The sequence below is a fragment of the Mobula birostris genome, chromosome 4, assembly GCF_030028105.1.
Source record: "Mobula birostris isolate sMobBir1 chromosome 4, sMobBir1.hap1, whole genome shotgun sequence".
Lineage (NCBI taxonomy): Eukaryota > Metazoa > Chordata > Chondrichthyes > Myliobatiformes > Myliobatidae > Mobula > Mobula birostris.
The window spans coordinates 120,338,952-120,351,012 of record NC_092373.1 but is presented as its reverse complement, the minus strand read 5'-3'; the positions used below and the strand labels follow the sequence as shown (position 1 = coordinate 120,351,012).

General features: G+C 41.2%; 1 protein-coding gene across 1 annotated transcript in view; it reads right to left on the bottom strand.

Annotated features, from left to right (window-relative positions):
* The window catches only part of glrbb (glycine receptor, beta b), a 151,876-nt gene that overhangs the window by 138,953 nt on the left and 862 nt on the right, over positions 1-12,061 (bottom strand). Inside the window, exon 2 of the mRNA XM_072254697.1 lies at positions 11,143-11,300. Within this exon, the coding sequence (XP_072110798.1) occupies positions 11,143-11,264 (122 nt within the window). The 5' untranslated portion in view covers positions 11,265-11,300. The remainder of the gene's footprint in view (positions 1-11,142; positions 11,301-12,061) is intronic.

Genomic DNA, 12,061 nt, shown 5'->3' with positions numbered 1-12,061 from the left:
GTAAGTCAGGCCAGATTGCCGTTACCCTGCAGTTGGTTCTGTCCCTTGCCTCCGTCGGGTAAGCCAGGCCAGGTTGCCGTTATGCTGCGTTGGGTTCTGTCCCTTCCTGTCCCTTGCCTCCGTCGGGTGGATATTCGCGCCCTGCCCAGGAGGAGCTTCAAGACCCCAAGTCTCTAGTGGAGCCTCGCCCCAAGCCAAGCTTCAAGACCCCAGGCCTCAAGGCTCTGGTCTCGCGCCTCGCCTCAAGTATGAAGACTCCAGCCTCATCCTGCCTGCCAGCCAAGTCACGTCCTTGTCTAGTTCTGGGGTCCAAGACAGAGGAAAGACCCAGGTTCTGGGTGCTTGTCCAGTCTCTGGCTTGGAGTCCAAGCCCGGGCTCCCAGCTCTCTTGTCCAGTTCTGGGGTCCGAGCCAGAGGCAAGACCCAGGTTCTGGGTCCTTGTCCAGTCTCTGGCTTGGAGTCCAAGCCCGGGCTCCTAGCTCTCTTGTCCAGTCCTGTTCCGGGTTCCCGGTTTTCATGTCCATGTCCTAGCCCTCACCCTGTATCCTAGTCCTGTCCCTAGTACTTCAGTGTCTGTGTCTTGCACTTGGGTCCGTTCCCAGCCACCCCCTTATGACAGCTGCAGGGTGTACTTGTCATTGAGGGAGCCTTAGAATGATTCACTAAACTGGTCTGCCATAAGGAGAATGAGTATACTGACACTGTTCCCTTTAAAATTGGGAGAAAATGAGATAGATCTCATTGAAACTTACAAAATTTTTACAGGGTTTAACAGGCTGGGCACAAGGAGGATCGTTCCTCTGAATGAGAAGTTATTATTTTTCTCATTTAGCCAACACCACGAGTACTTTTGCCATTCGCTCTCTCCTTGTCTCTACCCTATCATACACTTTTACAACTTAAGTGTTCCCAGTTCTGAAGAACCATTAATTCTATTTCTCCACAAATACCACCTGACCTGCTGAGTATTTCCATTTTTTCCCTGCTTTAATTAGTAGAACGGCACTGAGGCAGAAGGGATTTAGTTATGTGATACAGATTTATAACACTTGGGCAAAAGTCTCTGGCAAATCCTCAGGATGAAAAAAGCCATTCTCTTCATAGCCACATGGATGACAATGAGTCAGTTTACAGCATTGAGACAGGACACCTGATTGGGCAGTGCCTTAACAACATCCTCTCAACGAGTGTCAGTTAAACTAAAGGACGCATCTTTTGACGGAAAGAAGAGGAAGGAGGGCAATCATGCACCAGTTCACATTGGTGGATCGGCAGTGGAGAGGGTCAGCAGCTTTAAACCTGGGCATTAACATATTGTATAACCTGCCTTGGAACCAGCACACAGATTGTACCTAATCATAAGGAAGATGCACCTGCATCTGTACTTTCTTAGAAAGTGAAAGAGGTTCAGCATATCACTGAACACTAACAAAATTCTACTCATGTAATTTTGAAAATATCCTGACTAGTTGCATCTAGGTCTGGTATAGTAATTCAGATGCACAATAATATAAGAATTTGCAGGGGGAAATGAGCTCACTTCAATATATCATGGACACGTTCCCTCTCAACGTCAAAATTATCAACATGAGGCACTACCTCAAAAATAGCAAAATCTATCAAATCGCCCCACTATCTGGACCATGCCATCTATTCACAGCTACCACTGGGCCTCTAGTCTCACACCACCAACCTCAAGAACTGCTACCTCCCTTCACCCATTCAGTTCTTGAAACATCCTAATCACAACCTCAGCACAGTAACACTATGACGATTTTACACTGCAATGAAATTTGGGGTTTTTGTGCTAATTGTGTTCTTTCTTATACAATTCTTATAATTTATGTTTTTCATCTGAATGTTGCACCTCTAATGATATGTGCCTGTACTACTGCTACAGATACATTTTTCGTTGCAGCTGTACATACACGTACTTGTGCATATGACAATAAAGTTGACTCAATAACTCACACCACAATACAATATAGTACCAATACAGCAAAACTGTGATTATCCACTATCTATTTAAAATCCCAATAGTTTGGCATCTGGCTCACAAGATAATGTTTGCTGTATTCCCTTTCCACTCATAAGGAACCTGGCTCTCAAATTCCCTTTCAACTTATCTGGTTCACTGGAAAATTTATAATTCTGCTATGTAACATTATTTTAAAAAGTGAATTGAACGAGCTTTAATGTATTTTGTAGAAATATCAACCAGTAATCCAGAGAATCTGCCAGCCTAGCACCTCCAAAGTCCCAAGGTGCCTGAATATCAGTTTTAATGTACATACAGTTTGTAAAGGTACATAAATCCCAAATACTACACTGTTTTCATTTCAAAAAGGATAATAATCACGTTGCAATGATATCCACATATTTTAAATTATTTCATTTATATGAAATATAAAATTATACAGGTTCATAATTGTTTACAATGTGTATATAGATGGTAAACTCATAAATTTAGTTAAACATAAATCTGTTTTTTTTTAATCCTCTCAACTACAACCCAATCATTATAATCTAAATCTAACAATATAGCAGTATGCACTCTTGGTATCAATAGATCTACTAATTAATTTGTCTAACAGGCTTCATATTACACATTAGAAAAACCTCACATCCTGCGCAAAAGCATTACATTCATGGTTAAACAGACATAAACCAAATATCAATTGTAAAACTCAAATTTAACAGAGACTAATGAACCTACTAAATACAACAGTAACAGTAATTATGATTTATCCAAAATTTTCACAAGTATCACAAGCCTAGCAATTTCTAACATAAATAAATTGGAATTACTAGGAAAAGGGGAGGCACAGTAGTATGGTCCACATGGTAGTGTAGTGGTTAGCGTATTGCTGTAGCAGCACCAGCAACCCCGAGTTCAAATCTACTGCTGTATACAAGAAGATTGTATGTTCTCACCCATGGCTACATGGGTTTCCTTCAAGTGCTCTAGTTTCCTCCCACATTCAAAAGGCATACAGGTTAGTAGGTTAATTGGTTGTGTGGATATAATTGGCGATGCGAGCGTTTTTGGCCAGTAAGGTCTGTTACCGTGCTGTATCTCTAAATACATTTTTCTTCACATATGCTCTGTTTCATATTGCAACTCCCACTTCAGTACCCTTGTCCTTTTACTGGATATTTCCCAAACAATGTTAACATATCCAAGCCTGAGGCAACATAAGACCATAAGATACAGGAGCAGAAGTAGGCCATTCAGCTCATCGAGTCTGCTCCGCCATTCAGTCATGGCTAATCCAATTCTTCCAGTCATCCCAACTCCCCTGCCTCCCCCCGGCCATACCCTCTGATGCCCTGGCTGATCAAGAACCTATCTATCTCTGCCTTAAATGCACAGCCGCACGTGGTAAAAAATACCACAGATTTACCACCCTCTGACTAAAGTAATTTCTCCACATCTATGTTCTAAATGGACATCCTTAAATCCTTTTCATGCCCTCTTGTCCTAGACTCCGCTACCATGAGAAATGACTTTACCATGTCTAATCTGTTCAGGCCTTTTAACATTCGGAATGTTTCTATGAGACCCTCCCCCTCATTCTCCTGAACTCCAGGGAACACAGCCCAAGAGCTGCCAGATATTCCCCACACTGTAACCCTTTCATTCCTGGAATCATTGTCGTGAATCTTCTCTGAACCCTCTCCAATATCAGTATATCCTTTCTAAAATAAGGAGCCCAAAACTGCACACAATACCAAGTAGCATCATGTATAAAATTCAAACTCCTTTAAATCAACTCCACAGAAGCACACAGCTCTGTGAAGAAACCTAAGGTAATCTAAATCTGTTCAGGCTATCTGCCTACAGTATAAATAGCAGAAGCCCATAGGCAGCATACCTTCTTCCAAGGACTACAAAGTCTCTTCCACCACAGCTGCAACATCAACATTGTTTGTTTCTTTGCCTTGCTCTTAGATTCTCATTTCCCTTGACTCAAATTGCTCGTTAAGGACTGTTACTCTAGGTCACCTTCTCTATGTTGCAAATTCTGGCACTCTTGAAGCCCTGAAACCTCTCCATTCCATTTAGCATCCAAAAACTATCCATAGGTACTGCCACACTGCAATATTTGCTTCATTTGTCTACTTCAAGGCACTCAATTAATTAGCGCTCCAAATTCTCCTGATTTTAAAAACACTTTCACTCTAAGGTTCTTAATTAATGGCTTCCTCATCTTAACTTTACGTCTGGGAATATCACATTTCCAGGCAGGTGGGCAGAGGCAATGGAGTTGCTTTGTTGGGAAAAAATCTTAGAAAGCACTGACACAGGGATCAGAAAATGTAGAATCTTTGTGGCTAGAGTTGAAACTGCAAGGATAAAGAAGATCCTGATAGGAGTTATATACATACAGGCCTCCAAACAGTAGCCAGTGGGAGATGGAAAAGGCATGTAAAAAGGACAATGTTACAATGGCCATGGGGGATTTCAATAAGCAGGTAGATTAGGTAAAACAAGTTGATGCTGGATCCTAAGAGAAAGAATATATAGAATACCTATGAGATGGCTTTTTAGAGCAGCTTCTGGTTCAGCCTACTGGGGAAAATGCAATTCTGGATTGAGTGCCGTGTTATGAACCAGATCTAAGGAGCTTAAAGTAAAGGAACCCTTAGGAGGCAATAATCAGAATATGATAGAATTCACTCTGCAGTTTGAGAGGGAGAAGCCAAAATCAAATGTACTGGTATTGCAATGGTTAAACAGAGCTACAGAAGCATGAGAGAGGAGCTGCCAAAGTTGGCTGGAAGGTGGTGATGACCATAATTCTGTACGTCTTATGGTCCATCTACCTTTTGCTGACGTTGGTTCATACTATTGAATTTTCCAGCAATCCTTTGTGCTCGCTATAGAGTATATGCATTGAACCAACTTCTCACTTCTCCCTTCTTGGGAAAATTGTATTGCTTTCTCTTACCTTACAGTCCTAGAGTCACAACCACAGATTCAGCAGCGCAGCAGATATAGCAATTGTGTTCATGAACATGCACTGTCAGCTATTTATTACTTCATAGTGATGGTATTTAACTCCATTCTTTTTGTTGTAGTGCTCGTTGCAACTTGAGCAAAGCGCAACAATGTTTCGCTGCCTGCTTGCGTTCAGCCTTGCCTGAGAAAATTGGACTGTTGAGTCAACTGACTGAAGACTAGTGGTACTTATTTTATATTTAGTTATTCCTTTCAGCTGCAGTGTAGGCTTCGTTTTCCATTTGAGAGTTTTAGTTAACAGCCCTGTTTGGCCTAGCATTTATTGTTTTCTTTTCCCTCTAACTCTGTTCGCATTGAAGTCTGTGAACTATCGACCCATTTCAGTGTCTCTCGCTCCACACTTGGACCATATCGGAACACAGTGACACCTAGCTGTTCTCCCTTCTTCAGACAACCTCTCCTCAGACTCAATCATACTGCTACCAGACTGACTTCCATGGACACAGTCACCCATCCTCACCACAGTGGGAAAGTAATGAGAAAAGGACATACACTGGATGATGAGGGTCCTTAGCATGGATGCTGCTTTCTTGATTCTGCCTGTTGAAGATATCCTCAGTGATGGAGAGAGTTGTGTCTGCAATGCTGCTGGCTGTGTCCACAACCTTTCTGTGATCCTGTATATTAGTGCCTCTATACCAGGCTTGGGATGCAACCAGTCAAATTGCTCTCCGTTGTACACCTATAGAAGTCTATGAGTCCTTGGTTACACACCGAATCCCCTCAAATTCCTAATGAAATAAAGCTGCTGCTGTGCCTTCTTTATGATTGCATCAATGTGTTAGGCCCAGGTTAGAACCTCTGAGATGCTGACACTTAGGAATGAAGCTGCTCACTTTTTCCACTGTTGACCCCTCAATGCAGACTGGTGTGTGTTCTCCTGACTTCCTCTTCCTAAAGTCCACGATCAATTCCTTGGTCTTGTCGGCATTGAGTAGGAGGTTGTTACTACATCACTCAAACAGCCGATCTCTCATTCCAGTATGCCTCCTCATCACCATCTGAGATTTTACCAACAATAGTGGTGTTATTAGTGAAGTTATAGATATAATTTGAACTATGCTTACCCACACAGTAATGACTAGAGAGAAGATAGCAGTGGGATAAACATACATCTTTGAGGTGTGACAAAAGACCAAGTTATCAGAAGATTGATGCTGATGAGAGACAAAGAGAGAAACATTCCAAATGTTAATGAGAGACGAGAGAGATTAACGAAAAGAGACACAGTTCCAAGTATTGTTAGACCGTTTGCTTTGAACCTGAACGGTTTGAAGTTTGATGGACAGGCGATACCCCAGCAGGGGGATAAAAGGAACAGGTTCGCTAAGGCAAGAGACACACCACGACACCACGAGATAACAAGACCCTGGAAGTGCAGTGTGCCCCCACAACTTGGTGGGAGTTTGGAGGTCTGGTCGCGGGACTGACCATAGACGCACAGGGTGAAAAGGTACGACTGGCGGGAACCTGGTGTGTGTGTCCGCCCTTGCCTGGGTGCCGGGTTCACCGCAGAAGAACGATCATATCCGGAACGGAGGGGTCACAGTCGGTGACCTCAGAAGACATTACAAAGGGCTCGCCCGAAAGCTAACTGCGAGGAATATCAAAGGTCTGTTTGAATCCGATTTGAATATCATCATTTGCTCTCTCTCTCTCTCTCCCCAACGGCACAACAGCGATTACTGCGAACTGAACTAAACTGAACTGAACTCTGCATCACTTGAGACTGCTCATTTTACCCCTAGCCTGTGATAGAGCTTGATTGATCCTATTATCCTAGTTCTGTGTACATGTGTTTTATCATTGCTAACCTGTTGCATTTATATCCTTACTATTAGAGTACTGTGTTACTTATTTCTTTAATAAAACTTTCTTAGTTCCAGTAATCCAGACCCCAACTGAGTGGTTCATTTCTGCTGGTTTGGCAACCCAGTTACAGGGTACGTAACCGAGGTCTACCTGTGTTGCTTGTCAGTGCGGAGATGTCATTAATGCTATGCATAAGTTACAGATCATATCACCAGTAATTTCCAATCAGTGGCCTCTTTATTAGGTACACGTGCACAGCTGCTCATTAATGCAAATTTCTAATCAGCCAATCATATTGCAGCAGCTCAATGCATAAATGCATGCATTCATAGTCAAGAGGTTCAGTTGTTGTTCAGACCAAACATCAGAATATGGAAGAAATGTGAACTAAGTGACCATGGAATGATTGTTGGTACCAGACCAACAATATTGCAGAAACTGATGATATCCCAACAGTCTAGTTTACAGAAAATGATGCAAAAAATAAAAACATCTAGTAAGCAGTAGTTCTGCAGGCAAAAACACCTTGTTTATGAGAAATGTCATCTTCGAATCAGAATGAATATGCCACAGTTACCACCGACTTCTTCAAGACCTGTGTGGTTGAGTGTGTCCCTTCAAGAACATACCGGACATAACCAAACTAAAAGCTGTGGATAAACCAGGAGATTTGTAGTCTGCTGAGGGATCAGGCCCTTGCTTAGGCATTAATTGATTCTTGCCATGACCAACCTCTCAAAGCACTTCATCACAATCAGGCCCTGAAGCCTTGCAAAGGTTTACTCTTGAAAGATGTTTTGACGTCAGCCTCTGAGACAGAGATCACGGGGTCACTGAATGCTGCATCTGATTCTGTCTCTAATATAATTCGGATTTGTTTCTTCGCCCTTAAAATAGCCTTCCGTCAGTCATACCTGGACTTCTTGTGTAGCTCTGGATCACCAGTCTTAAATGCCACAAACTTAGTCCTCTGCAGCTACAATTCTCCTGGTTCACTCACGGCTTTTGGTTTGGATATGTCTGGTATGTTCTCAAAGGCACACACTCATCCACGCAGTTCTTGATAAAATCAATGACAACCATGGCATATTCATTCAGATTCAACAGCACTCAGTAGGAAGTTGGGGAGGGACAGGTCATTATTGGGATAGAATGTACAAGGGAAATGAAACCTTATCAAAGTTTTTTTTCACACTTGCATGAATGATGGTGTTCCGCAAAGCAATCACCTAATTGGTGCCTGATTATCACCAATCACAACCATTAACCTTTTAAAGGCTGATTTATACTTGTGCGTCAAATGTACGCCGTAGGTACGGCGTAGCCGCGTACCCTACACTATACTGTACGCCGAACCCTACGCCGTAGCCTAACGCGCACCTCTCCCAAGATGTAACTAAGCGTCGCAGTGACGCAGTCCGCAACTGTGATTGGTCCGCTTAGTAGCATCGCACTTCCTCCTACGCTGCAATAGCTTCCCATTGGGCGACTGAAGGGCAGGGAAGGAACTCTGGCTGCAATGCTTTCCATAAAGCTTTACAGACCTCTGAAATTATGGAGAACCCTGTGCTTGACGCCAATTTGTAGCTAGCTGCTACAGCCTGTTGACTTCCATCTGAAGCTAAAACTCGAATGGTGAATGCCAGTCTCTGAGTATCAGGTGTCCCCTGCTATCCGAACGTTCTCTTTACGACATTTCGCTTTTACGAAAGACCTACATTGGTACCTGTTTTCATTAACGGAAAGAGGATTTTCGCTTTTACGAAAAAAGACACTAGCTTTAAACTTGTGTTTACCCCGAGAAAGACTACCATGACCATGAAGCCTTGCACGGGCAGGTGTGTGAGCATCCGTAACGTGCAAATGCGTGTACATGCCAATGCGTGACATGCACATGCGCGTATGTGCTGATTTTTTTCGACAAATCAATTTTGGCTCAAACTTCCCTATTCTATTAAGTGAAACTACACTGTACATACAGAAAATTCACCCTCCTTCTGTTTCAGTCGCCGTTGTTTGAAGTTTGAGTTTCTTCGTGTTGAGTTTCTGCACGAAGAAACTCAACACAGTGGCATAGAAACCCCACTGCCAACTAGCATTTTGGCGATGAACTGCAGAGCAACGCAGACACACCAACGCACAACTATAAATGCTCACAACACCGTAGCCCACTTGCGTAGGCTACGGCATAAGCTAGTACGCACAAGTATAAATCAGCCTTAAGTGTGGATGAGACAGCTTCATGGGATGTGAATACAGTAGGTTAAATTGAAAGTACAAAGAAAAGTTCAGGCCCCTGAATGGTACAAAAGGAGGTGTTAGAAGATCTCTTACACACACACACAGGAAAGCATGTCCAAGTTTGGAGAAACTATTGAAGAATATGAATTTAGTTATTCTGTAGTTGCAGCACAAAACAATTGTACTAGGCACAAAAAATATCAATGGAGCCAGTTTCATGCTAGATATAATGCAATTTCACCATGGTGTACAGTATACTGTAATTTCTTTGCATACTATAGTTGAAGACAGAATTGACTAGATCCTGCCAACCAGCTCAGACTCCTAGTCTGGGATCACTAGGTATATCTCTCAGAGAAAGCACTCTATATTGTTAGAGCTATAATGAACTGGAAACCTAAGAAATTCAACATCAAGCAATCCACTTTTACGTAGCAATTTTATGTTGCATATCCAGTGACAATCTGGGAATATTATACAGACATAGCTTCACAAAGTTGTAACTGCTGCTTAAATTGACAAGGATCCATAATCAAAGAAGAACTCTGATAATGGCTATGTAATCACTTAAAAAATAGCATGGCAATTTTGATAAAGGATTCTGTACATAGTCTTCTTCTATCCACAGGGACTTTAGAGTTAAGACAAATAAAACTAATACCACAGCCCACCTCAAAATTTCTGAAGTCCCACTGCATAGTCCTTAGCACAACCTGGGGAAATTCCTGAACTGCATTTTTTCCAAATGAGATGTTAAATCAAACGTTGCTGTCTAGTGTGTATTTAAAAGATCCAATAACAGTGTATCAAAGTAGAACATGGAATCTCACCAATATTATTTGTCCTTCAATTATTATCAGTCAAGCATGCTGTATTTTTTCATCATTATCACCTCACTGGGGGATTTTACCATCAGCACACTCTCTGCTGCATTTTTTACTTGATCATGGTAACTACATTTCAAAAACACTTCACTGACTGTAAAGTTCTGGATCATCAGAGTAAAGAAGCATTTCCAGCCCTAATACTCCAACATCTTAAAACACAGAATAACTTTCCAGTAAACAGCCTGTAGTTTTACAATCTAATGAGCTATCTCAATCAGTAGTAATGCTATTATAATGGTTATATATTCAAGGATGAAAGGTACACAGATTACAGGCAAGAAATTCAAAAGCAGAAATGATAGTCACATATCTCAGCAATAGGCAGAATCTAGCCATTGTATTCAAGGACAACTTTGCATTTGAAACAACATGATTCCAAGATTTCTGACTAGATGGGGTTATTTTACCTAAGGAATAATCCCTGATATGACAGAAATATAAAATAAGTTTAGGGGCGGTTGATTATTTGATTAAATATTAAGGAGCTGCAATCTCCCATTGAATTTCAACTCTCAAGAATACATATCACTGAAATTAGTAAAACAAAATTAATTTTTCTTCTACCAAGAAATGTAGAAATTCCCAAACTGTGTGCTAGGTGGAAAAAAGACATCAGGAAATGAAATTTGTAAAATCTATATTATTGTATCCTATATTGTATTCTGTTTGAGCTTGATTCCAAGCTATGCTTCTAATGGGTATGAAATTATTTTCCTGACTGCAAAAATGTTGGCTATTATGGCTGCCATATTTATCAAGGTGGGAAAGACATGCCAGAATGAAGACATTTATCTCAATCTGCAATGTTTGCTTTGCTACTTATAATTCCCTTTAAAAGGAAGCTATAATATTTTCCTGAATATTTGTATTACCTCAAGTAAAGACATAGGGCAACATCAAGGGATTAAAACTTTGGTTTTGTTTTGTTTTTGCTGAGCTTGGCTAAGAATTCATACTACTCGGGTGCGAAGATGCATCTATAAATAAGTGAATGCACAGTAATTAGATAAACAACATGGCTTTGTAATTGGCCAGTATTTTTGCCATTCTTTTTTCTCATTATATGGCAGATCTGTCTACACTAGGAAAGATGTAACCACAATCTATTTTCTTTGGAAAACATATTGAAATTCACAAGTTTAGATTTTAATACATTATGAAATAAAAGGAATAACATACGATGGACAGGGATACTGCTTCTTCTTTCCCTTTCCTTTCTTTGTAGTTGCTTCACCGGACAAACTCCGTTCAATACCAACGCAGAAGATGAGAAAGAGAAGGAACGCCTTGATCAGCTCCATTCTCAAAATGACTGCTCTCTCCCACACAAAGCTAATCTGGAATAGCAAAATTGTCAGCAGATGTCAAATTATTCTACAAACTCTATTTTACAAGTGACAAAATAGTAATAAAACTAAATACACTTCATCAGACGTGTCTAGGTGCCCAAATCAGAGAATGTGTAACAAGAAGAATACTTCAATGCCAGAGTCAATATTAAGCCTCGCATAGTAAATCTGTATTGCTATCACTCATTCCCATCCTGAGAGGGGAACAGTAACAACATTTAAGAGGCATCCTGACAGGTAATGGAATGAGCGAGGATTAGAGGGAACTAATGCAAGCAAGTGGGATTAGTACAGACAGGCATGGTGCAGTAGGCCAAAGGGCTCTACAACATTCCACCATTACTAAACACCAGCCCTGCATCTTCAAGATGGTGCCACTGGTGGAACTGCTGCCTAGCAACACCAGTGACCCCCGTTTAACCTTTAACCTTTAGTGTTGTTCATGTGGAGTTTGTACTTTCTTTTTTTAACCCTGGGTATTTCCTCTCACATCCCAAATACCTTTGGTTTGGAAGGCTAATTGACCGTCGTGAATTGCTCCTGCTCTGTGCGTGTGTGTAAGTGTTAGAATCAGAATAATGTAGATGAGAACGGATGTCTCATGGTCCACTCAGTGGCTCATAGGCCTTTTCCATGCTGGTGTTGAGATTATTGAAAATTTATGAGCACACATTTCTGTTAGGATTTTCAATGATTTCAACCCACTAAATATAAGTTCTGAATAAATAATTTCGAATGATAAAAACATG